At 54.5% G+C, this 26,840-nt stretch overlaps 1 protein-coding gene and 1 long non-coding RNA gene across 4 annotated transcripts in view; one reads left to right on the top strand and one right to left on the bottom strand.

Annotated features, from left to right (window-relative positions):
* The first annotated feature begins 7,581 nt into the window (after positions 1-7,581).
* LOC140915553 (uncharacterized) lies at positions 7,582-10,208 on the top strand. The gene is made up of 3 exons (XR_012160197.1): positions 7,582-7,648; positions 9,198-9,485; positions 9,935-10,208. It is a non-coding gene; the product is annotated as an uncharacterized LOC140915553 (long non-coding RNA).
* The window catches only part of NDST1 (N-deacetylase and N-sulfotransferase 1), a 65,871-nt gene continuing 48,998 nt past the window's right edge, over positions 9,968-26,840 (bottom strand). For all 3 annotated transcript variants that reach the window (XM_073355326.2, XM_078853979.1, XM_073355327.2), the window contains 10 exons: positions 26,165-26,350; positions 24,182-24,310; positions 23,388-23,570; positions 22,589-22,685; positions 22,019-22,142; positions 21,011-21,185; positions 20,319-20,489; positions 17,510-17,619; positions 15,268-15,370; positions 9,968-14,919 (listed from right to left, as the gene is read on the bottom strand). In XM_073355326.2, coding sequence (XP_073211427.1) covers positions 14,800-14,919; positions 15,268-15,370; positions 17,510-17,619; positions 20,319-20,489; positions 21,011-21,185; positions 22,019-22,142; positions 22,589-22,685; positions 23,388-23,570; positions 24,182-24,310; positions 26,165-26,350 — 1,398 coding nt within the window. In that variant the 3' untranslated portion in view covers positions 9,968-14,799. The remainder of the gene's footprint in view (positions 14,920-15,267; positions 15,371-17,509; positions 17,620-20,318; positions 20,490-21,010; positions 21,186-22,018; positions 22,143-22,588; positions 22,686-23,387; positions 23,571-24,181; positions 24,311-26,164; positions 26,351-26,840) is intronic.

Genomic DNA, 26,840 nt, shown 5'->3' on the forward strand with positions numbered 1-26,840 from the left:
GGGGTGGTCAAAGGGCAGCGATTCCCCGCTGCTGGATACAACGCAGCATGGTTCAGGAGCACGGGAGTTAAAGGGCCAAGCGCTGGAATGTTGGCTGGGGCTCTCCCTTCCTGTCGGAGAGCCCTGGCAGCCGCAGTTGTTTGAGCCCCTGGCCCTTACCCAGCCCCGGCTTGGTTTTGCCTCGTTTGCAGATTTTCCAGAGGCAGAAGCTAGAAAATGCTGCTGGCTGCCAGCCAGGCGCTGGGGACGGCTCGGGCCCTGTGGACTCAAAGCCGCCCTTCATACCTGCTTTGCGAGGGCCGGAGAGGCCGATCGACGCCAGGAGCAACCCTGGGTGCTGTTCCAGCACCGAGGGGCCAGAGCCAATGAGCACAGCGGGCTGCGGAGATGCCACAGGCCCTACCGCGCTGAGCCACACGGGATGGCCATTCTCCCTGCAGGCAGCCTTCAGCTCCCTCCGGACGGGGCACCCAGAGCCCGGCTGCCCTCAATCCAGCCTGCTTTCGCCCCCCGCCCCGGCCATCTCCATCCTCGCACTTCCACCATCCCCAGGTGGCACCGGCCAGGGCTGCCAAGAAGCAGCAGCTCCAGCGTGACCTCGAGGATGTCACCTGCAGCAGCAGCCCGGCGATGCCTCTCTAGGGTTGCCAACCGTCGAATCACACAAATCCAAACACCCTTGCCCCATCCCCTGCCCCAAGGCTCTGCCCCCACTCACTCCATCCCCCCTCCCTCCGTCGCTTGCTCTCCTCCACCCTCACTCACCTGCACTGGGATGGGCAGGGGCTTAGGGTGTGGGAGGGAACTCTGGGCTGAGCCTGGGGCAGAGGGTTGAGGCGCAGGAGGGGGTGCGGGCTCTGGGAGGGAGTTTGGGTGCGGCAGGGGGTTCAGGGCTGGCAGGGGATTGGGGTGCGGGGGGGTGGGCTGTGGGAGGGAGTTTGGGTGTCAGGGGGCTCAGGGCTGGGGTACAGGAAGGGGTGCAGGCTCTGGGAAGGGGCTCAGGGCTGGGACAGTGGGTGCGGGCTCCAACTAGGCGGCACTTATCTTGGGCGGTTCCGAGTCCTGATCAGTGGCGCAGCAGGGCTAAAGCAGGCTCCCTGCCTGCCCTGGCCCCGCGCCGCTTGGTTAGCGGCCAGCCCATACCTGCGGCTCCTAGGCGGCAGGGGAGGAGGGTGGGGGGGCAGGAGGTCTCCATGAATAGCCCCAGCCAGTGGGAGCTGTGGAGTCGGAATTCACGGCGGGGGCAATGCACGGAGACCCTGTGCCCCCTCCCCCCAGGGCTGCAGAGACGTGCCGGCCACTTCGGGGAGCAGCACAGGGTCAGGGCAGGCAGGGAGCCTGCCTTAGTCCTGCTGCGCTGCTGGACTTTTAGCGGTCAATCTCCCGGTTTGGCTTCAGAAGCCTCTGGGAGATCAAGTCTGACTCGGGGAGACTCCCGGCAAAACCAAGAGGGTTGACAACTGTATGCCTCTCATAGGGCCCAGGAGTGGGACAGGGGACCCCAGTGAAGCTGGTCCTCCAGGGCTCTCTGAGCTGGGGCTGGCTCTAGGGTGCAGGTCCTCCCACTCCACCCCAGTGATTGGAGAAAAGGGAGTGGGCAGGCAATCCAGCCCTCCCTATCCACTCGTGCACCCCCCAACCGCCCCCATGCACCCCCCAACCATGCCCACATCCCCTACCCACACACTCAACCACAACTGTAACAAGTTGTGGCTGCAGCTTTCAGCCCAAAGGATCCCAACTTTCTCACAGCCTGATTGGCATCTCTTTATCGCACAGCAGGACCTAGCTGCCAAGGCTGGGCCCCAACTCTGGCAGGAGGGACTTGCTGTGTTAACAGTGCCTCCAGAGGACAGCGGTCGGTCTATGTCCCAGTCCCCCAGCGGAGCACTCTTTGGGTGTGGGGAAGGCTCAGTTCTGAATCCAAGCTCTGCTGCTCGTGGCCGGGGCTTTGGGGAAGGCAGAAACTGGCCTGGCCTGTTGGGATGCATATCAGCAGGCCTGGTCACTGCTCTGTCTTTTTGCCTGGTGGGTTATAATTTAAAATATGTTCAGGCAAGCAAAAAACAAAACCACCCCCTGACCGTTTACTAGCAAGACGAGGAGCTCAGCAAGCAATGGTGGTAGCAGTGGGATATTCCTCGGGGAGGGAAGCTAGTTGGTGGCCGGGCAAAGGGGCAGGGCCTCGGCTTGAAGCCTAACTTCTTGCCCACCCCTTCCTCCTCGAGCCGCAGAGCAGCAGAGCCGCTCCACCACTCAGCACTGCCAGGGCCAAGAGCCCAGCTTGCTGCAGATGTACCTAGTTTTTCTCCCTTCGTGCAGCAGGATGCATGGCCGCTCCAGGCCCTGCTGCTGCCCGGCGCCCTCTCCCCACTCTTCCCCCACCCCCAGCACCGCCTCCTTCCCGCAACCGCGGAGCCTGCGGACCCCACTGGGCAGCACTCCACTTTTCACTCCGAGAGGTTAAAAGAAACCTGGCTGATGCCCTGCCTGGTATTCATTAGGCTTAGTCTTCGTTTCCGCACGCATTTTCCACAAGGCTGAGACAGGGAGGCAGGAGCGGGTAGGCCCGGCTGGCTCCTTAGGTCAGTTTCTGGTTTTTCGGCTGGAGGAGACCCCGAGCTAGAAGGCAGCATCTGAACACTCCTCGGGGTGGGCTGAGCTCACGCGCCGATGGCTGGCCAGGGCCCGGGGGAAACCCCCGTCGCCTTCTGCCACCCGCAAGAAAACTCAGCAGCTGTGGAGGAGCGTGCCCCAGGGACCATCCCCCACGCCCCCGCCCCCCAAATTCCCGTCCGTCCCATCCAGCGGCGGGTGGGAGGTTGGTAAGAAAACAGCTGTTCGTTCTTTCGGGCTGCCCAGGGATTTATCAACAACGCGGGGAGAGGGGAAGCAAGTTCTACAATTATGAAAAATCCCTTGGCAGCGCCCGGTTCTCATCAGACCCTCGTTCCAGGTCCGAAAACGACGGCTCCCTCTCTAACGGGAGGCATTTCTGGATTCCCCCCGTCGCTCCTCTGCTCGCGGTCCTTGGGCAGGGGAGAGCAAGGGGCGCTATGCACTCCGTGGCCCCTACCGAGGGTGGCCCTAGGAGAGGGGAGAAGAGCTGGGGGGGTGGAGAAAAGGGGGTGCTGCTGGGAGTGCCAGGCTTGCACGCCCACCTGGGGATCAGGAAGTTGCTGTGTTCCTGAAGGCTGCTGTGTCTGCCTGCTGGGGGCCGAGGGGCACGAGAGGGCCAAATCCACCCCCCTGGTGTAACTGCAGCGTTACAAGCAGGCTGGACAGGCCCAGCCCATGCACTGCTGCAGCCACAGCTCCAGGCCAGGCCCCCCACTTCTAGAGGGCCAACAAGAAGCTTCGACATGGGCAAAGCCAGGGGCACCTTGTCTCAGCTAAAAGTCACCCCCGGCAAATCTCCCCAGGGTGCTATTCAGCCATGGAGAAGTGGGGGGAACTACTGTACTTGCAGCGGACGCCTCGGCAATGGGAGCTGTGTTCCCTTCCACCTCCGGCCCACCTTGGCGCAGGACAGCTGGCGGGGATGCTGCAGCAGGCAGACCATCGCTGCCCCGGGCTGTGGCTGGCAGGACCTGGTGCCTCGGAAAGGACACGGCAAAAAGCACTTAGGGGGTGATCGATTGCAATGCAAGTCCCGCGTCTGGCGGCGTTCATTTGAAACGTGTTTACTAGGCTGTCAGGCAGCCCCAGGGAGGCAAAGGCCAGTCACAGCCCTGGCTGATACACGAGAGCTGAGGCAGACGGACCCCTCGCCTCAGAAACCCTCTGGGGGTTTCCAGTCATTGGAGCTTCTTAACCCCTGTAGAGCCCTGCTGGAAAGAAGAGAAAGTGTGAGTCCCACGGTGCCCCCCGCCAGCCAAACAACTGCAGGCTGCAGCCCACCAGACCAACGCGTCTCCTCCAGGGAAACTTAATCCTGAGGTTAGGAAACATTAGTTCTTACTGCAGATTTCCCTCCCCTGCCCCAGAGGGGATCTTCCTGGAGCTGCAAGATGTCGCAGGAGAAAAAAGTCATGCAGCGTAGGCATATGTATGCAAGCAGGATTTGAACCTGCATGCGTGGCATGGGCAACGGGTCCATCCATGCTTGCACAGGAGGTTAAATAGGCATGTTGTGCATAGCTGTGGCTGGGCGCAGAGGGATAGGCTTGCATGTGTACATGCTTGCGTATGTATGTATCTGCTCCTCTGTGTGTACGGCTTGTGTTTCACGCTTGCCCTTGTACCTGCGTACATGCATTGGGGCATACTCCTGCTAATTGCACCTGAGCCTGTGCATTCACGCGTGGGTATCTGTATTGACGTGTGCTCGGGCCCACCTGCAGTCATGCATGCTGGGGTGAGGCCCTTCAGGTACATTAGTGAGCAAGCAAGCATGCAGGGTTGGACACGAGCCTGGGCACGTCTGTGTGCTTGCGATGGCTGAGCAGACACCTGCATCCTTGCACACAGCCCTGCACAGGTGTGAATGCGGAGACGGCTATAGGCAGGGGGAAGATTAAGGACCCAGCCAGTTTGCTTCCATGGTGTTTTGTTGACAAAACTCTCGGAGTCAATTACAGGCACCAGGTGTGTTGCACAACAAACAGGAAACCCCACACCAGAGGTTCTGGGGAATGTTTTTGTCTCTGTGTTATTGGATCTCTTTGCAAAGCATTCCACAAAGGAACAGCAGGACCCAAAAGCTGACAAGCACCCCCACCCTCACCCCTTAATCCAACAGTGCTTTCGTGGCTGTTTGAGTCCATGGCCGGCCAGTGGGAGGGGAGAGCACTCAGGCAGATCCTGTGCACACCCCTCCTTCGATATTACCGAGCTTGAGGCTCAGGACCCTGCCCTGTTCTTCCCAAAATGCACCCCTGTCCCTCTGAACACCTGGTGCTCTGACCTCCACGGGGAAGATGGCTAGTTCTCGGAGAAGTGTCCTGGAGTTGGGATCCTGTCCACCTGTGGCAGGCACTCTGTTCATGGCAGGTCCAAGGCCCCATCCGCATTACATCCTCGGTAGCATCCCCTCCATGCTGTACACTGGGGAGTTTGATGAAGACGGAGCGTGAAGAAATCATTCAAGGCCTCACCCGAAGGCTGGGACAGGAGGGGGGTGACTTACAGGCAGCCACGCTGGGTGTGTCCAGAGTTCTTTAAGAAGAGAGACGGGCCTGATCCAAACCATCTAATCTCGAAATTCCTCCCTGGCCTCAGTTCCGTATTGGGCCTGTCTCTGGATTCTGAGGCTGAATAGGAATAATGTGACAGGCCAATCCACCACTTCCCCACATCTGAACACCCCAAACTTTAGGGAAGTTTGGATTCAGAGTGACATGAGATTCAAATTCCCTGGCTCCAACCTATGACTATTATGCCCCAAGTCTGAGCATATGAAGGCTCCCAATAGCTTGAGGCACAACACTATGCCATGCCTCATGGCTCACTAGCCATCTCGGCTCACTCCAGGGCCAGAATCTCCCTGGGCTTGGAAAGAGACCAGCACGACTAACCACATCCAGCTCCCCAGTTATCTGACCACCCAACAGCTTTGCAGACTGTCTTTACCATGCCCAGCACAGTCATTAAGGCAGCAGCAGCAGCTCAGGGCTGAGATCTCTGAGCAGGTCACTCCAAGGGGCAGGAGCCTGCCAAATTAAGCGCTTCCTTCGTCACACGGGCGACGGCTTTGAAGTCCGTTGTGGAGACCCGAGCCTAAAACGGGCCCCAGTGCGTCAATGTTGAGGGAAATCCGTTGGCTTGGGAACCATGCTCACCGCAGTTTCTGGGACGTCAGGGACAGCATTTCCCCGCCTGACAGGAGGCGGGTGGCTCATGCTGGCAGCTCCATAAGCTCTGGGCCTTAGCCCTCTGCCTGACCATGCCACGGAGGGAGAGGCAGCAGGGGGCTAGAGCCTGCCAGTGTTTTAACGCTAAGGTGCTGAAAAGGCTGAGCACCCTCCTTACCCGCCGTGGTGCCCCACTCGCATGCCCCGTGCTGGAGTCGGCATGCATGGGACTGCATTGCACCAGGGCTGCTCAAAGAAAAGAATCCCAGAGTTTATTCATATTTTTTCCTCTCAAGATTTTTAAGGCAACTTCATGACTTTGAGGCCTGACTCGTGATTTCGGAGTGCCCAGGGCTGGCAGGACTGCCCCTGCCTCAGGCTCACCCGCCAGCAGCGGAGAGATCCTCCGAGAGGGTGCAGTCTGCTCGTTGTAAGCCCTTCTGCCCCGATGTTACCACTGGGATGAGGGATCGGGAAGGCACTGCAGTGGGCTAAATGCACAGGCCTGATCATCTCTGGGGCCTGTCAGATCACAAGTGGAACAATTGCAGCACGCCTCAGTTTAGCTCCAATCACAAAACTGGCCGTGTTTTGGACACTTGGTCTGTAGAGTCGGAGAGTTTTAAGGCCAGCAGGGACCATTATGATCATCTCATTCATTGTCCTGTATAACACTCAAGCCAAAGAACCAGAACCTGTTCTCCTGTACGGCCGGAGCGCTGCACTCAGGACTACCCTAGCTGGGATGGTGCAAGTCAGGCGCTGGGTTCCTTGGCTAGAGCAGCAAGGGATGGTGCATTAGTTCTGTGGATGCAGAACCAGGCCTGGGGAAATGCAGCAGTGGCTAGTGGGGCTCGAGGTGCATTGGCAAAGCAGCCCAAGTAGCCGGCAGGGCCAGCTGTGACAGCGTCAGGCAGTGCCAGGTCTGCACGGCCAGCCTCCAGCAACGGCTGGAGAAGGAAAATCCACAAGTTCTCCCTAACGCTTCAAGAAAGGAAGAGGCAGAATCGTCCCCGTCCCTCCAAGTATTTGGGGGGAGAGACAGGAACAACTGACGCCGAACTGCTCACAGCAGGAACTTGTCCTCAAGTACTACCCAGGGTTAGAGTCTTGTGCTGGGTGGATGCCGCCACCTTGTGAACCAGCTCCATCACTGCATGTGCAGGGAAGACACTGGTCTGGGATCGCTCCCCCTTCGCATTTCACAGGATCCTTAGGGATGCAAGGGGTAGTACCGCCATACAGGGAAGGAACATCTCATCCCCTGGGGCCACCGCACGCCAAGTCCTGGACCCCGTGGCACATGGCAAGACAACAACTGCGTGCCCAGCCAGCAGGCCCTGCAGCTAGGCTGCTCTTGGCTGGATGAAGACCTTAGTTCATGGCTGTTGTATAGCTCTCCCTCCCAGGCCTGCCATGGCTACCCAGAAAGGCCCTGGATCTCTAGCAGGTTGTCTTCCACCTGAATAACGAGCTTATCTTCTCTGGACTTTACCTCTCATGTTTGGTAAAAGCTAGCATGGCCACGCCCCAGATTTGATCAGACGTGGATCTGAGCCCCAGGGGGAAGAGCAGAAGTTTGTAACGTGGGGCAGACGTACACAGGGGAGGGTCCTCGCTGGCCTATGCAAATGTGTGAAGAACCTCGAGTTAATCAGCAATCAACTCAAGCACCAGAAAACTAGTTGAAATGATATGCCGGTGACAATGGTATCTCAGCAGCGCCAGTAAAAAGAGAAGGGCAAATAAACAAGAGGAAGTCATCCAGCTGGAACATACACAGTAAAAGAACGAAGAGACTTTACCTGGTTTTACTAGGTCAGAGAAACTTGGGCTGAAACCACCCCCAAGGACAGGTAAGAATCAGTTGCTGCGTCTTTAACCCAAAGTCAGTTTGCGTCAATACTATCCCAGGTGTAACGCAATCACTGTAAAGGGATCTCTTCAATCCTGCAGGCGCTTGGTGGCAGGCACAGGTGTTGGTACAGCACCTAGCATTGTCCACAGGGCCTGTGGGCACTAACACAGTAGAAATAGGACAGGCATTGTCTAGCGGAGCAGGTGTTTCATTGGAGCTAGCTCCCCCCCGCCCTGTTGACCCCACTGTTTATCGGGATGATGCAATATACCGGGGATTGTGCATGTCCCCCTGGTGCTCTGTGGGCCAGAAGCCCTATTTCACTACCCCCAATTCCCTCGTGGATGGAGTGGCAAGGACGCGCGATTGTTGAGCAGAATCCCAGGTCGATCCCTGCTGTCGCCATGACACTGAGCTAGCAGGATGTGCAGTAGCCTAGCAATAGCCCACTGGGATCCCTGTGGGCACAGATTTACTGTACACCCCCATCTTGTTGCAACCCTGTTGAAATCTAGGCTTCCCCAGCTAGGAACTTGGGGGCTGGATCAGTCAGGTTTGGAAGGCGAGGTTGGGTCTCCCATGTTTATTACTTGGGGCTTATTTTAAAAGGGGCACCGCTCACTGGAAACGTAGTTAAAATTAAATGAAGTTAAATTAGAGGTCATTTCTGGTTCTGTGCCTGAGTCTCCCTGCCAATTATTGGGGTTTTATGATCTCATTCTGCTCTGTTTCTCTTCTCCATGAGAGCCGTCCACAAAGAAAAGGGGAAGAGACTAGCTGGGGAGCAGTTAATCTGCGCAAGTTTGATACACAGTGCTGTCAAATGCACGGAGAGAAAAAAACATTTCCATTCTTTCAGTGACAGTCATCTCCAGGGTTGTTGGGATGGACCGTAAGCACCATTTTCAGACAGACGGGTGATTGCTATTCCAAGAAGTGGCCGCATCACCTTTACGTTGTGCAACGCTCAGCGTGCACAAACGAGGGGCATTGGCAATTCACAGACAGGGAGCTTAGAACGTTGAAGGCAGCCTCAGAAACACTGAAACCTTGTGATTTAAAACTTATTCAATTAGGCCCTTACCAATAGGATGCAAAATGACTATAATCAGGCATTGGGGCCTGTACTTATTCCACAGCTGGGATCCAGGAGTCAGACTACTTGAAACCATGGCTTGTGACAGGAACACTGCACCAAGAAACCAAACTGAGTGCTTCAAATTAGGGCTTGCAAAATACCGCATCTGAGCTTCATTGGCCTTCAGTTTTGTGTAACAGAACAGGTTATTTCAAGGGAGAGAGAGAGAGAAAACATCTGAAAACCGAGAGTAAACCACACACATATCTAACCTCTTTTCTTCTCAGCTGTGACCATTTGCCTGCAAACTGAGCTTTAACCACAGGGACTCAATCTAGCACCAAATCTCCGCAGTGAGTTTCAGTGTTATGTACTTCCCTGTCATTGACTTTGGGAATCGAAAATCATTAACCAAGCCACCCAAAAGCTAACGTGCTGTTCTTTTTTGCTTACCCTGCTGGTACTGCAGCAGCATGGACCGAACAGGGACTTTCCCAAGCTGAGGGCACCGACATCCCAAGAGGAGCGTGAATGAGTGTGTGTAGGGTACAAGGAGTGTGTGCGGAGAAGCCCAGTGTGCCAGGCAGCACAAGTCCCGCTGAAAGGAAGTCCAAGAACAAGTCGCATTAAAAGCCAATGGCAGTTGCACGCCCAGCTCACGAAGGGAACGTCTGCATTCAAACGGGGAGGCGTGATTCCCAGCTCTCCTCGAGCTAACACGCTACCAAGGACAGCGGAGCAGGGGCAGATCTATCAGGTATGTACCTGCCTGGACCCCGTGGGTGTGTACTGGGGGGGCTCGCTGAGCCGCTGCCCTTGCTACCCCGTCTCAAGCTAGCGCAGGTGCGTCTGTCTATATGAGCTGAGAACCGCCTTCCAGCTCAAATACGGCTGCACCGTAGGCCTGGTCTGTGCAGTTTAGGTAGCTGTGTAAGTATGTGAGTGAGGGGGTGATTTTTACCAGTAGTTATACTTGTCCCATCCCTCATGTGGACACAGGCATACCACTCTACAGGTACCTGAGACCAGGACGGCGGACTTTCCTTCCCCTACCTTTATACCACGTAGCTGTGGCCAGGCTGGGAGGGTTGAACTATCCCGGGAACATTCAAGCAGTACAGCACGTGCGCTGACAAGGCCGTAGGATGAACCCCCTTAGGGAGCAAGCCGATCTCTCTAACCCTGACATTCTGTTTTCTTTTCAAGATATTGTTCAAAAGCAGAGGCAAGGCAAGTGACTACAAACAGAGCCCCAGTTTATTAGCAGTTCGTTCAACAGGACCGTACATTATTAGTGAGACAGACTCTCTGAATGCCACCCAAAACGGCTGGGTTCAACAAGGATGAAAGGAGGGGCAAAGACAACTCTGAGATATCCCCTCCCCCATCCTCCCGCACCTCCCCCTCTCCCAGGAAATACTGACTTCTCCCACCTTCCACCCCCCGGGGAAATTATACAGAATTTCATGCAAAAATAAAAACGGGAACCCACAGGGAGCTCCCTCTTTTGTCAACAACAAAAGGTAAAAGAACGGTTTAAAAAAGCCCAGCTATTGGGAGTCTCTCTCACCACTCACTCTCCAGCGCCGCCCAGTGACCACGCGAGCGATCGACAGAGCAGGCGGGGCAGGTACCATTTTCCTCTCGTAAAGTGCAGCACTTAGGGACCACTCCAATGGTGGCTTTTGTCAATACGCACCTGGCTAGGTGGTTCGTTCCTCGGGTGCCCACCTCCGCCCCGTTGGCTGCGCGAGGGCTGGTGGGTAGGAGCGCTCAGACACACTTCCCCGTGAGCTAAGCTGAGCCTAAGACACCCTGACGCAACCGGGACAGACTTGCATCAGTGGCTGGAAAAAGCACTTTACATTCATCCATTCTAGCCTCGCAACATCCCTCTAGGGACCATGGGCCTGGGCATGCAGGTGGGAAACTGAGGCCCTATTGTGGGATCCTGGCTTTACAGACACCATGGGAGTGAGCCTTCCTCCCTCTTGAAAGGCTGAGATATTTTGCACAGAGTGCTTTTTTGCTGCCTTTTCCTTCCTGCTGCTGCCAATCACCAAGGGGTCGGAGAGTCCAGTTCTCCCCTGGCTCCTGGAAAGCTGACAGCAGCAGCAATAGGAGCTGCCTAGGTGCCAAGAGGAACATGGGCTCATCTAGCTGTCAGGGCTGCTTCCCTGCTTCCAGCCGGCCCACTCCTACCCTGCTCCGTTCCACTGGGAAGGTCACAGGCTGGTGCCGTGGTTGCTCCCAGCCAGAGACCGCAGCGTCGCGGAATGAATCAGAGAGGGGGCAGAAGCTGCAGGTTGCTCTTTATACGAGCCTGTGTTGGAGGCTAGCTGAACAGTGACGAAAGGAGAGACGAGGTAGGACAGGGCAGTTGTAGGGTGCGTCAGGCACTCTCTGTCTCTGCATAGCCCGATGTTAGTCCACATGTGGCAGGGCAGCAACGAGCCGGCGGATGAGCCCTACAGGGCCAGTTGCTGGAGCTAGCGGTTATCTTGGCAGAAAGCAATGGGAAAGGGCCTCGTTTGTTAAACCCCACGGCCCAAGGGGGCTATACTACACATTGGTGGGCACTGCAATGCACATTGAGGAGAAGAGACCCTTAGAGCAGGGAGCTCTCACATGGCTGCAATGTGCAAGCGTGTGAGTCCAGCACTCTCAACAGAAAGAAAGTAGCGCACGTGTGCGTGTGAGAGAGAGAGAGAACATGCAGATGCTTAGACTGACCCATGGCACTAGTGATTTAAAACACTCTACCTGGCAGGGCCCACAAAGCGCCCCCCAGGCACCAGCCCCGACTGCCGTTTCAGACTCATGCCCCCACGAAGTGAGTCCCCTTCTCACGCCATGGCCACCGCGGAAGCTTTGCTCTAACCTAAGACGCCTGCTTGAGCGAAGAAGGCAAAAATCCAAGATGGCAGCGACACTGTCTGTGTCATCGTGGATATACTGAAAACTCCAGCAAACCATTCGTTGGGATCAACGCTCCCCGAGCCACGGCACAGTATGTACCTAATCCACACGCACAGGACGGGGCGATAAACCGGCCTCGCTGGCTGCTGGCATACGTGCCTGATTTCACTCGCTCCTTCTTACCGCGCTCAACGAGAGAGAGCAGTCTGCTAGCCTCAACTCAACGCCCAGCCCTAAAGCAAGGAGAAGCCAGAAGAGAAGAGAAGAGATGTCCTGGGCTCCTCTGCTGTAACTGCAACAAGCCATGGAGCAGGAGAACATGCTGCTTCTCCACAGCTCGGCTCCAGCGGGTGGCGGTGGAAACTGCCACAGGCTGCATAAGAATCACGCTGCATTTCACCGACACCTTCCCCCTCAAAACTCGAGGGGGACGAGCCGATCCTGGCCTGCCCACGGCTCCTACTCTGGTTATTCAAAGGGTACGTCTACCCTGGAGTTGAGGTGTAATTTTCAGCCCAAGTAGACGTACCCACGCGAGCGCTCCTCGCGCTCTAAAAAGAGAAGCTGCAGGAGCTCGGCAGCCTGAGGACGGTCCTAGGGGCCTGGGTGCGATCGGACTCAGCCCACCCTGCCACTTCTGGTTCTAGCTCAACATCTGCCAGAGCCGGAAACGACACCTTCAGCTCCAGCGCGGACGTACCCAATGCCGCTTAACAGCGGCCGGAAGGCGGCTCGGTGCAAAGGAAAAGGCCACGTATAATACTGAGACAAGGGCGGCGTGTGTAAGCTCGAAAGCTGGTCTCTCTCATCCACAGAAGGTATTGCCTCCCCCACTTTGTCCCTCTAATAGCCGGGGACTGACATGGCTGCAACAACACTGCATATGTAGAATACCGTCATTGAACAGGGGCTGCAAAGGGAGGCCCCCCTCCCCCCCCCGACTGCTCTCGGGGGAGGTGAGTGTCTGAGGAGGGGAGGAAGCTTTCGTGTTACTGCAAGTGCCAGAGGGGACCCGTGGCACTGCTGTTTTAAACAGCATTAGGAATGTGCCCCCGGAGAAGGGGGCTGTCCCAGGACGGGGCAGACTCACAGAATCAGAGCCTAGCTGGTGCAGAGGACAACGCAAGACCATTAGCACGCCCCAGGGACTAGGTCTATGCGGATCTCTCACTCCCCACCATTCCAGCATGGCACCATGAGAGGAAGACGACATGGAACTCAGTGACTGGCACGGGGGAAGCCTGAAGGCCTATGGGGGAACACTCCTTGCTTTTCCGCCTCCAACCCAATCTCCTTGCTAGGCCTCCTTCCATGTGAACGTACTCAGGTGCTAATGCAGTGACATCCAGTTGGGGAGATACCCGATGAATTAATCTTAGGCGATTCTCAGCTCCCAAGAGTACTGGGTCCAAGAACACTGAACGAGCCCTTGGAACCTGCTCCATGAGACACTGGCATTCACGTCTTCTTCTACTGTCTCCTCTCTTCACTCCTGGTTGGAGGCACCTTCCCCAGGCTAGGCTTCCCAGTTCTCTTTTCCAAACCTCTTTGGAGCAGCAAGATAAAAGAACTCGCCCCATCCCACTCCTCCTCCCCAAACTACTACACCCAGGCTGTCCTGGCCCACCATACAAGCGGCTCATTCAGCCAACAGCACTGTCAGATCAGCTCTTTTGGGGTTCTCAGCCTTCCAGCTGGGTCATCCCCGACCTGGGCCACCTTCGCTCCTAAGTGAGCGATACACCGTCAGCCTGCTTAGGGATCCAGGACCTTCGCCAAGGAACCAATGGCAACAGCTCTTCGTTAGCACGGCTACCAGCCCCGCCCACACTGGGACAGCTGGGGGAAGAAACTCGCAGGAAACCTCAATACTGAAACACTGGCAGTGATAGAACTGAGAGAGAGACAGAGATGGAGCAGCAAGGTACTTATCCCGTCATTAGAAAAAGAATTGTCCATCACTAGTCAGTAGATAGACCAGCCAACCGCACTGGCTGCCCACCTTCATGTGTAACAGTGAATGAGACAAAATAAAACCCTAGTATCTCAGGTACAAACTTGTGGCACCAGAAAAACAGAACAAAATTATTAAAATACTTTAGCTTTTAGTATCCAAGAGGGTCCAACATGCTCAGAATCCTTTCGGCTGCTGTTAGTCCAATGTCTGCCCTGCCCGATGTCTGCCCCCTTCTGAGCTGCTGGCTCGTATATCAAAGCACGTTCCAGTGACGAGGCTACTGGACAACCTCAGTCTTTTACCACAGAAAACACCACGTATATAAAACGTTGCAACACGGGAAGGGGGGCAGGGTGCATATTTTAACTTCGTAACCACTCTGGAACCAGTTCTCAGTTCAGTACTCTTGCCAGATGGGACAGATAGTCATCTATCAAGCTCCCACCCTTCAACAAAATAAAATACAATAAAATAAAAGGCGGGGGGGGGGCAAATTCATTGGTGACAAACTAAATATTGCCAAGTCTTAAAGTCTTCTTTAAAAAACCCAGAGACCTCTCCAAGCGTTTAGCGCTAGGTCTTGCAGGAACCCAGGGCACTCCATTCCTTTATGCGGTCTCACTTCGTTTTGTTTGAAACTTAATTGCAGACTTGGGCCGGTGCTTCTGGCTAGCCCCTTTGTGCCTCTGACCTCAAACAGCATGTTTTGCTCCTGTTCTCCAAGCTAGCTTTGCAAAGCGTTGTCCACATCTTGGAAGGGTGCTCAGCTCCATTATCTGATGAGGAGAGACTCAGAGTTGCTGTAATACTATCTTAGACATGGAGAAGTTAGCCCCATCCAGGGGTGGAGAAGCAGGGAATCTTCGGGGAATCCCCCCTCATCAGGAAGTGACATCACAACCCAGGAAGCGACAGGGACCTCAGAAGACAACAGCTCTTGGGGAATCTGCCCTGGGTTTGCAGAGTCAGGCAGTCGCACAACTTTAAGGGACCTCAGAAGAGACAGTTTGCTCCCGTTCGCCACACGGATGACCACATGGGTTCTCGCTCAAAGACCTTGGCTGACTATTGCTCAGAAATACTCTTCCCTGTTGACCTTTCCCTCCCGCTCCTGTCTGTTTGGCTCGGTGTTAGATTTGGGATCTTCTTCGTGGGCTCGCGACACTATTGCTCAGTAAGGCGAGGATAGCAGCAGCTACCTAGCGTTCTGGAGTTCCTCCCGCAGCCAGGTTGGCAGCGTCTGACCCATTTTGTACAGCAGCTTGGAAAGCTCTATATTGTGGTCCCGGTAATAATCCCTCAGGAAGGCTCGTGACTGCAATAGAAAGAGGACAGAGATCATCAATAATGGTAATCGTTAGCGTGTGCCAGGAACTTGCTGCAGTCAATGCATTAGAGTGCTCCAGCGCTTTGGATATGAACCGGACCAGCTTTTTACTATCCACCCACCAACCCCTCCCTTCCATGCTCAGTACTAAACCAGACTCACACATGTAAATGCAGTTTTCTAGTGCACTCTGACGTACACGCCCCCCCAACCCCCCGCCCATCCTGTGTTCTGCTGAGACACACAGATGTTCTACTGTTGCTGGGAAACTATTTTGCAAAAACAGCAAAAGCAAGGCTCATTTAGTGGCAATCATGCAAGGTTTCCTATACTCACATCTGAATCCATCTCAGGGTATTTCCTCCCTTTGCTTTTCCCCAAGCACTTGGTTTTCCCTCCCTCCAGCAGTTGGCACCAGAATCCTTTCTTTGGATCAAACCTACAACAAGAGGGGAGAAGTCAGTAACATTTATCAAAACATGCCCAAGGAACAGCTTTGTTCTAAGATCCTCAGGGATGGACGGCCTCCAGGACGTGGGTCTGGTACTACCTCAATGTGTTCATTGACGACATGGATAATGGAGTGCAGAGCATGCTTATAGAATATGCAGATGACACCAAGCTGGGAGAGGCTGCAAGCACTGTGGAGGCCAGGATCAGACTTCAAAATGACTGTGACAAATTGGAGAACTGGTCTCAAATCAACAAGATGAAATTCAATAAAGACAAGTGTAAAGTACTATAGTTAGGAAGGAAAAAAAATCAAATGCACAGCTACAAAATGGGGAATAACCGGCTAGGCAGCAGTGCTGCTGAAAAGGATCTGGGGGCTACAGTGGGTTACAATTTGAATACGAGTCACCTGTGTGATACTGCGGCAAAAAAGGCAGATGTCACTCAGGGCTGTATTAATAGGAGTTTCACATGTAAGACACGGAAGGTAATTGTCCTGCTCTATTCAGCATGGATGAGGCCTCAGCTGGAATACAGTGGTAAGACGGTTAGAAACCCTGACCTAGGAGGAAAGCTTGAAAGAATTTGGCATGTTTAGCCTTTAGAAGAGAAGGCTGAAGGGGCACATGACAACAGTCTCCAAACGCGTAAAAGGTAAGTTATACAGAGGACGTTGAATGACTGTTTTTGTCCTATCTTCAGTGGACACGGAGAAGTAATCGGCTTAGTTTGCAGCAAAGGAGATTTGGATTAGATATTTAAAAAAAAACTTTCTAACTATAAGGATAGTTAAGTACTAGAATAGGTTACCAAGGGAGGGTGTGGAATCTCCATCATTGGAGGTTTCTAAATACAGGTTGAACACACACCTGCCAGAGATGCTCTAGGTACGCTGGTTCAGTGTGTGGGGTTGGCCTAAATGACCTCTCGAGATCCCTTCCAGCCCTACATTTCTAGGATTCTGTGAGATGCTGGCATAAGAACAGCCAGACTGGGTCAGACCAAAGGTCCATCTAGCCCAGTGTCCTGTCTTCCGACAGTGGCCAGTGCCAGGTGCCCCAGAGGGAATGAACAGAACAGGTCATCATCAAGTGATCCATCCCCTGTCGCCCATTCCCAGCATCTGGCAACCATCATGGGGATGCCTCATCCTTCTTGCAGGCTGTCACTGCACTTTGGTTTCTAATGTTTCACAGCGTTTTACAGGACACACCAGTCTGTGTAGACAGCAAGCCAGGCCTGGGGCTAAGTAGAGATTTTTAAAGGAGCACTGCCCATGGTAACTTACGGTTTTAATGGCATGTTTTAATTTCTTAAGCTCTTAATGAAGGGCTCTCCTAAGAAAAATATATTTTAAAAAAAGCTGTCATAAGCTGGGGAGGAATATTCTGTGGATTCTAAGTCAAAGAGGAGGGAAAAGTCACTAATAACTCAACCCTACCAAGCACTCCCTTTCTTACTATGAAAGGACAAGAAAAGTTGCCAGATGGAACTTCAGCGTGACCCACCACACCGCCTCCCTGCCCCGTTTCTGGCCCTGGTGCAGGCAGCGAACCGCTCAGTTGCTGTGTCGAGAACTCACGCGTGGGACCAGGTGGGCACAGATGGTCCTTTGCCAACAGCGGTTTCCATAGCACTGGAAATACAGCCTGGCAAAATACTGCCCTGGCCAAGCGGAGAAGGACAGACCCTCTGTCGGGGTCACAAACAAGAAGCGCAAAGGGACGCCCAGCATCTGGGCAAGGAAGGCGTCGACCTCCCTTCCTCTGCTGCAAGCTTCTGGCCTGGTACTGGTGTCTCGGGAACCGTGTTCAGAAAACCCAGCCAAGCCTCAAGGGAAGGAGGCTCAGGTGCTGGTTCTGGTCCCAAGCAAATATGGCTTTGAGTCCTGGGGCAAAATGTTGCCACACTGAAATCAATGGCAGCTTTGTTGCTGTCAGTGGGGCCAGGATTTCCCCTCTACCGTGGCGCTAATCCAGCTTCACTCGCGTTACCAGACCATCCCCTTGATGGGAGACCTGCCCCGGGGGAAGGGAGAGAAAGCCCAACACTTGGAATGACGGGGCCGCAGCCCTGAGGGCCACGCCGGCTGAAGGAGGAAGAGGAGGGTACGAAGAGAACTCACGCCAGGGTTTTATGGTAATCTATGACATTCGTCACGCCAAGGAACTTCTGGACTGTTTCCATCACTTTGGCTGGTTCCGTTCGGAGCAGCTTGCCGTCCAGAACAAGGATCTGCAAGAATAAAAGGGGGAGGGGGGGGGTTTAGTCTGGTACCAGCTCCATGCTGGCTTCAAACTGGATCTGTCCCCGCCCCCGAGAACAGACAGGTGCCTTACATAAGAACGGCCATACTGGGTCAGACCAAAGGTCCATCCAACCCAGTATCCTGTCTACCAACAGTGGCCAATGCCAGGTGCCCCAGAGGGAGTGAACCTAACAGGTAACGATCAAGTGATCTCTCTCCTGCCGTCCATCTTCACCCTCTGACAAACAGAGGCTAGGGACACCATTCCTTACCCATCCTGGCTAACAGCCATTAATGGACTTAACCTCCAGGAATTTATCCAGTTCTCTTTTAAACCCTGTTATAGTCCTAGCCTTCACAACCTCCTCAGGCAAGGAGTTCCACAGGTTGACTGTGCGCTGTGTGAAGAAGAACTTCCTTTTATTTGTTTTAAACCTGCTGCCCATTAATTTCATGTGGTGGCCCCTAATTCTTATATTATGGGACCACGTAAATATGTTTTCCTTAATCACTTTCTCCACCCCACTCATGATTTTACAGACCTCTATCATATCCCCCCAAGCTGAAAAGTCCTGGGCCCTGGGCTGCTACAATCTGCCTTAGGTACTTCTATAGCCCCCCAGTGTCCGAGCACCCCCCCATCTTTACCCTCAACACCTCTGACAGGTAGGACAGGGCTATTTCTGCACACACACACACGTACGTTACAGATGGGGAACTGAAGCACAGAGAGGCAAAGTGATTTGCTCAGGGTCACATGGTGCATCTGTGGCAGGGCAGAGAATTCAATCCAGGCCTCTCCAGCCCCAGACTACCACCCTAGCCACTAGACACAATCCTTCCTCTCGCCCCTGCAACTGACTCCACTTTCCTCAGCACTGGCCGGGCCACAGAAGCCATTCGGTGGCCGGTGGCTGAATATGCGGCAGGTGAAACACGTCACACCAGCGCCCCAAGCACGACGCTGATTCTCCATTCACAGCTCGTCCTCTCTTTCAAAGCCCTCAGTGAGCTAGGAGTGAACTACCGCTCAGATGGCCCCTCTCTCTGTCCCACTCCAGGAACACCCCCGTCGGCGGCACTGATGCAGCTGAGGACAAGGCACACTCAATGAAGAGTGCCCACCTACAGAACTCCCTGCTGCAGGAGGAATTCATGGCTTTCCTCCTTTAGAGCACAATGCAAGGCACATGAGCACACGATGCAAGGCATGAGCTCTTTCAACCGCAATGACTTCCAGGCAAGTCGCTTTTCTCTGAAGAACAGAGACATCGGGGCCACAACCCCACCAACGGTGAACCAAAATCCGGCCCAAATTCTCACACTTACGTGCACAGAACTGCACATTGACAACGGCAGATGTCAAAGTGAAGAGCATAAAATGTGCACACACAGGGTCATTTAGATGCCCCACTAGCCATGTGCATGCACAAATCCGCCGTTTGCACGGGCACATCAAGTGTACGGTTGTGTGCACACAGCAGCATGTGCCACAGTTTCAAAAAAAATCTAGCAACACACCCTTTCCAGAACCATGCCGAGACTAACTCCTGCATGCCGTGCATAGATGGTATGGTGACCAGTGTGCTGTAACTACACCGAGAGCAGCCCGATCACAAAGTATAAATCCGCTGCAGAGAGCGCTGTGAAGTACAGAGCTTGTGTTATTTTTGTCATGCACTTTGATGCTGCAGTCACAGCTAGAAAGTGTCTGAAGGGCATTCAAGGACATGAAACAGTCCCATAAAACTTTCAACACCATACAGTCTGCTGTGCATTTCTTCTGTATTGTGTTGTACCCTCTATCCCGGTTGGTTATAAGCTCTTTAAAAAGGAGCCCTGTAATTTGTTTGGCATAGCATACAGCGCACACTCAGCAGCCTGGCATAATAGCCCACCAGTGGTACATAAGAATCACCCTCCCATGACCACACTGAGTGGTTCCTTCCTGGTCTGGACAAGTTTCAGAAATCCCTTTTCTGTGACAAGAAAAGGAGTACTTGGGGCACCTTAGAGACTAACAAATTTATTTGAGCATAAGCTTTCGTGAGCTACGGCTCACTTCATCGGATGCATTCAGCTGTAGCTCACGAAAGCTTATGCTCAAATAAATTTGTTAGTCTCTAAGGTGGAACAAGTACTCCTTTTCTTTTTGCAAATACAGACTAACATGGTTGCTACTCTGAAACTTTTCTGTGACATAATTCTAGTCTTTTAATCCCTTTCCGAGTGTCTGAGAGCTCAAAAGTGGGACTGAAGGCCGAGCTCCTGGAGCCAGATGTGTGTCTGATGGGTTGACACCTCTCTGCACACTCGTGCGAAGACACACACCCCCTGCTCCAATGCAATGGATACGAGAGGAGAGGAGACTAATACATTCCATGCCAACTCCATCCCCATGATCTGAGAAACCACCACGGAAACTGGGAGTTGGGCGAAGAGGATGGTTGTGCGCTCTGGGTCATAAATAGTCACAGGTCCCAAAGGCATCCTGTTATGCTGAGTTCCTGATCACAGCTTGCCCTAACCAGGGCTGGGTATAGAGAGGATGTTATGCAAGAGGCAAATGGCACATGCTCCATGAATCCCACGGTAGCGCTTTGACAATGGGATTCTATGCCCAAACGGTGCTCTCGGCACCGCGGTTTGCGATGAGAACACGGCCCAGCAGTTTTGTCCTTCCTACCTGGTTGGCATGATAGCCGTTCAGCCAGCGCTCAATGTGGGTGGCGTACCAGCCCGGTACGAGGCAGCGGTTCTGTAGTGTCCGGAGCTTCTGAGAAGTCTCAGGCCCAGCTGTGATCACCTCGTGGAAGGTGTATTTCAGAGCGACTGGATCATCGTGAGCTCGCTGGTGCTGTTAACAGCAGCAAACTGGTTTAGTTTGTCAGGTAGCATGACAAAACCCCAGTGGCCTGGCTAGCGTTACCGGGATCTGAGTCCAAGGCTGCGTGTGAGCTCCTGGGAGGTTTCTGAGCACCAGTGCAGTCACTGGGCTCCCAGCGTCTAGCGTGCTACTTCGCACAGAACCGGGGGGTACGCTGCACACACCACACCCTGTTCTGTAGGGCTCTTTCCCTTCCCCGGGGAAGTGTCCCGGCCCCCAGGGTAACTGCTTACCTCACCCCACACCTAACTTAACAGACCACTGGATCACCTCTTCCTCGGACATCGGCCTGAGGACACCCATCTCCTCCGGTGCAAGCCAGGGCCCCTGCCATGGCTGCCAACCCGCGGCCACGCCGCAGGACAGTGCGGAGCGTGCCCGACCCAGTGCGGGACAGCAGATTTTCCGTTCCGCGCCCCCGCCCAAGTCAGCCCCAAGCGGGAGCATAAGGAGCCGCCTTGTGAAGAGGCAGCGACAGCCGAGCAGCTGACCTGGTACCAGGAGTAGGCCCGGTCTGCAGGGTTGATGAGGATGGTGATGACCTTGGCCTTGGAGAGCAGCGCGGCCGCCCGCCTGGGAGCCACTTCCGAGTCAAAGTAATTGGCGCTCTTCTCGAAGTAGAAGTCAGAGGTGGTGTTGGAGGGGATGGGGAAGAATTCCATGTACCTGCAGACAGGTCACTGCATGAGGCGGGGGAAGAGAGGGCACTCGGGGAGGGCGACAGAGAAACACACCTGGCTCCCTGCCCTAGAGACAACGGAGCCGGACTATTGTATATCACGCGTTCTATATTCAGGATCCAGCACACGCTACCGATCGCCCCCCCCAGCTGCCCTGAACAGCCACCTCATGTCTGACCACCACCAGTCTAGGGCTCCAGCTCCGCACCTGGGGAAGGTCCTGTCTACACTACAGATCGGAACAGCGATGGAACGGGTTCAGGAGACAAGTGTGCTGTGACCCGGACCTGGGGCTCAACTGTACATGTGTAGATCAGCCCCCTGCCAAGTGCAGCTCGGAGCCTCCCACAATGGAACGAGGGCTCCCTGGAAGGGGTATGTCGATAAAACGCAGTGAGGCTGCCCTCTGAGATGATATCTTGGCACCGGGCTCTCCCTCTTCCATCACAATATAAAGAACTCAGTGGCCACGGCACGACTCAGAAGAGGGCGGAGGTTCAAGTACCTGCCGGTAGCAGGCCCAGTCCACATGGGTAACGGGTGTGTTTATTAAGATGCTCTGCAGATGGATCTAAAGAGGCACTTCCTTTGCTCAGCATCTAGTCACCTTACGGAGCCCAGGGGCTGCTTGGCTGAATGGGTGTCTAGTGGCAACGGACAGTCTGCTAGGGGAATTTTGGACTCCTGCGCTGACATGTTGGTCCCATGAGCTGGAGCCACATGGCAAAGCCCACGCACAGCTCTTCGCAAAGCTTGCAGCTTCCCCCACCCCCAGTACACCCGGGACCCCGGCGGGGGGTAGCATGAAAGAAGGCCTACCAGTCAATGCCCTTGTGATAATTGTGTCCGTTAAAGAACTGGATCTCCTCAAAAGTCTCCGAGCTGGGGTAGTTACTGCTCAGGTCTGGGTGCATCCCCAGGAACAGGTAGAGGGCTGTCGTCCCTTTAAACGGAAAGGAAGCAGAGCCGAGGTTGGAGGCACAGCAGTGACCACCCTGCGCCTTCGCGAATCAGACAACGTTCCCTCCCCTCTTTGCCGCAGGCTGCCCCATGCATGGCTGTTCAGAGCACCCAGTTCAGGTTCCCACTCCAGCCCGGCATAGGTAGGCTTTGCCGTCCTCCAAGGAAGAGATGGAGGTTCTAGGACCCAACGAGAGGAACAGCACCAGCTCAGACCTGCCCAGTCCTCCAAGGCCAACAGGCGGGTAGGCAGAATGCAGGGAGGCACCTGCTGGCCGCCGGATGGAGAACCAGACAATCCCCCGCATAAAGAGAAACGGCACAACCGGTGCAAGAGCACAGCTGAAGCGGAGATGCGCGCGCTGGGATCGGCTGCGTCGGCGTCACTGGTTCTGTGCTGCGCAGCTTGATGGAGGGGAACTGGAGTACCTGTTTTCTGAGGTCCAATGATGAGAAGCTTTGGGAACCGGTCACATGTCTTTTCTTTGGACCAAATGTCCTTATGCCGCTTGTCCTCACAGGGATCCTGAAACACCGGAGGAAGAGGATCAAGGAAGTGCAACCTGGGGGCGGCTGGGAGAAGAGGCCTCGATGCCCCATAGGCCTTTAATAAATACAGTGAAGACTACCCCTGTTCTCGTTGATGATGGGTGCCAAGGTTGTAATGAAGAGGGAGAGCTAGAGGCTGCTGGAAGGTCAGCACAGAGCTGAACCCCACTACAGCAGGCAAAGGTTGTCCAGCCTCTACTCCCATCTCTGCCACTGGCCTGCTGGGTGACCTTGGCCAAGTGATAGCCCTGCTCTGTGCCTCAGTTTCCCTGCTGTAAAATGGGGTTAATGAAACTTTACCCTCCTTTGTCTCAAGCTTTGAGCTCCACGGATACAGATCTGTGCTATGCAGAATCTGAGTGTTACTATCACATGCCCTTTTCTGCACTCATGTTGTGAGCCCTGGGGCAGGGATATGGTCGGGAGCAGGACTCGGTGTGTTGTCCACCCTGGCCTGGATTCTCACTTTGGAGGAAGGCAGTAGGGGAGCAGAACCTCGCACTCGGCATCGCACGCACTGTGCCTAGCTGACTAGCTGCTCGCTTTCAAGAGAGCCAAATTCACTCACAATAGAAGAAAATCCAGCCGTTTGCCCCTGGTGCGGTCCTCAATTCCCTGATAGCCCTGAGCCTCCTGTCCCCCATTCAAGCTTGCCAGCCTGAGAGCGTAGCCTCTGTACCTGCCACAGTGGATCCTTCTCCGCGGAGAAGATCTGGAAGTATTTCTGCGCCAGCTGCATGGGCGGCAGCGTCTGCAGCTTCAGGTTGGTCCAGGAGTCGAGGAAGCGGACCAGGTGTCTGAAGGTGTACAAGCCCAGGCGGTCATTGCCATAATTGGACAGGTGGGTCATGAAGATACTGATCTGCAACGGAGCAGCAAGAGGACAGGACAGGAGTTAGTCAGTGCTCTGAGTCCATCTCAGGACAACTTTACTTTGCACTTTGGGGCGGCTCTCGACACTGGGGAGACCTGGGCCCAGCTCTGAACTGGGAGGAACAAACGGGGACCGACGCCGATGATAAAGTCGCGGGACCCCGGACGTGTAACACACCCATTAGGAGAGCAAGAGTCTCTGTCCTCCTCTCATGGCTGCTTCACATCACAGCTACCAGCCTTAGTCAAGGAGCAGCGTTTCATGCTTTTAGTACTGAACGTCCCTGGGTCAGACCCTGCTGCCAGCCCAAGCGGGGTCAGTTACAGATGGACCTGAGCCCCCCAGTTTGGGGAGGAAAAGCCACGCAGGAGACTGGGACTCTTTGTCTGATCTCTGACTCTCACTTTTGAGACCAGGAGTGTCTCTGTGGCCAGCCCAATTCAAGGGCCAACAAACTAGGCCCTTGGAGGAGGCCCTGCCCATCCTCCTCGACCACAGGCTGAGAGCCCCTGGCCATCACAGGGACACTCATCTACCTCAGCCGAGGGGACAGGCCCGTGTGCACCAAGGGGCCCTTCCAATCGCTGCAGAGCACTCACAGGGTTAAGTAGCACAGTCAGGAACAGCTCCCCTCCATTGATGATCTTGTCCAGTTCACTGGAGCCGCCAGGGTATTCGTTATAGAAGATGGTGTGCGTGAACAAGCCACAGGTCTGCCGCGGGAGTACCTGGGGGCAGAGAGGAGTCAGAGCAGGAAGGAATCCGGTGCTCCTTCCTCACCATGCCAAACTAAGGGAAGATCTGACGGTATCAACTTGCCAGGTATTAGCACTGGCCTCAACATCACCTGGGAACCCACCCCGACGAGATTCTTCTACTCAGGAGGGACGGAGCTGGGCTGCTCCTGCCCCCTTTGGGGAGGGGGAAATTCTCCTGATCTCTGAACTCCACACACGCACATATTTCCAGGGGGGGAAATCTTCGTCTTTTGGGATCTGGTACCCCTAGATCATAGAATCATAGAATATCAAGGTTGGAAGGGACCCCAGAAGGTCATCTAGTCCAACCCCCTGCTCAAAGCAGGACCAATTCCCATTTAAATCATCCCAGCCAGGGCTTTGTCAAGCCTGACCTTAAAAACCTCTAAGGAAGGAGATTCTACCACCTCCCTAGGTAACGCATTCCAGTGTTTCACCACCTCTTAGTGAAAAAGTTTTTCCTAATATCCAATCTAAACCTCCCCCACTGCAACTTGAGACCATTACTCCTCGTTCTGTCATCTGCTACCATTGAGAACAGTCTAGAGCCATCCTCTTTGGAACCCCCTTTCAGGTAGTTGAAAGCAGCTATCAAATCCCCCCTCATTCTTCTCTTCTGCAGGCTAAACAATCCCAGCTCCCTCAGCCTCTCCTCATAAGTCATGTGTTCCAGTCCCCTAATCATTTTTGTTGCCCTTCGCTGGACTCTCTCCAATTTATCCACATCCTTCTTTAAGTGCGGGGCCCAAAACTGGACACAGTACTCCAGATGAGGCCTCACCAATGTCGAATAGAGTGGAACGATCACGTCCCTCGATCTGCTCGCTATGCCCCTACTTATACATCCCAAAATGCCATTGGCCTTCTTGGCAACAAGGGCACACTGCTGACTCATATCCAGCTTCTCGTCCACTGTCACCCCTAGGTCCTTTTCCGCAGAACTGCTGCCTAGCCATTCGGTCCCTAGTCTGTAGCTGTGCATTGGGTTCTTCCGTCCTAAGTGCAGGACCCTGCACTTATCCTTATTGAACCTCATCAGATTCCTTTTGGCCCAATCCTCCAATTTGTCTAGGTCCTTCTGTATCCTATCCCTCCCCTCCAGCGTATCTACCACTCCTCCCAGTTTAGTATCATCCGCAAATTTGCTGAGAGTGCAATCCACACCATCCTCCAGATCATTTATGAAGATATTGAACAAAACCGGCCCCAGGACCGACCCTTGGGGCACTCCACTTGATACCGGCTGCCAACTAGACATGGAGCCATTGATCACTACCCGTTGAGCCCGACAATCTAGCCAGCCTTCTACCCACCTTATAGTGCATTCATCCAGCCCATACTTCCTTAACTTGCTGACAAGATCTTCCAGGGATGCTGGGAAATCATTACCATGATCTCCTGACAGAAAGAGCGGCTCTGTAGCAAAGCTGCCACACCTGGCAGGATGCTGGGGACCTGTACTGCAAAGGTGGGTCTTGTTCCTCCTGCTGACTGAGTCACAGCGCCAAACCGGTCCATTTAGCCCACCCGGCCAAATCCACCTGCACCGGCCTCTGTGCTGAAACTGCCGTGGAGGGAGTGGTTTGCGACAGTGGAGATTAGACTGGGGCTGAAATGCAGCGCTCCCATTTCATGCCACCCAGAGAGATGCACCCAGCTGAGCGTCACTGCTGGGCAACGTTCAAACCAGTGACCTACTGGTGTAGAGTTCCATGTCTTAGCGGGAACCCTCTGAGCCAGCCGTGCTGGCAACCCAGCTGATTGTGGGAGGTTTAGGGCAGGGAGGGGGCCCAAGGAATAGCTGCAATGCCCCGTTTCACCTACCATGATCCCGTTGTGGACAAAGCCCCGTCGGTAGCGGGCTGGTTTCAGATGGGGATACTCCTCCGTGCTCGTGACTTTGATCGCCCAAACCTGCTTCCACGCTTCATATAACTGCACGTGGACAGGGTAGACGCCGGAGTGGTGGGGTGCCACGGCGTACCCCATGTCGGTGGGGATGCCATGCTCCTGAAGGGACAGGAAAGAGAAGGTGACTGAGCTAAGCTACAGAATCGGTGAGCTACAAACGACCCAGCGGAAACCTAACTCTAGCGGAGCTCTTCGACGGACAGATACATCGCTCCGAGGTTTTGCTTTAATAGGGTTGGGTTAGCAAGGAAAAGGGGCAGAATTCTCAATTCTAGCTCCCAGAGAGCATGGTCCACTGAGTCCTTGCTTTGTCCGTGATGGTGGAGGTGAGTATCCAAGAAGGGGAGAGCCAGCCCCAGCTAGAGCCAGGTACGCTGCAGAGAGGCACGGCACAGCCCGACCGTACACGGGCCAATGCACCTCAGTCATGCCCTGCTATTCCAAGCCTGTCGGCTGGGCCACACGGAGCAATGCGACAAGTATCCCCGACGCTGGGGGTGCCGAGTCATTGCATTTACGATCCAAGCTGGGCTGGAACAATGACAGGCAAAGCTCCCATTTGGTTGGCGAGAACACAGTGCTTAGCTGA

The sequence above is a fragment of the Lepidochelys kempii genome, chromosome 8 (genome assembly GCF_965140285.1).
Source record: "Lepidochelys kempii isolate rLepKem1 chromosome 8, rLepKem1.hap1, whole genome shotgun sequence".
In the NCBI taxonomy this organism is placed as follows: Eukaryota; Metazoa; Chordata; order Testudines; family Cheloniidae; genus Lepidochelys; species Lepidochelys kempii.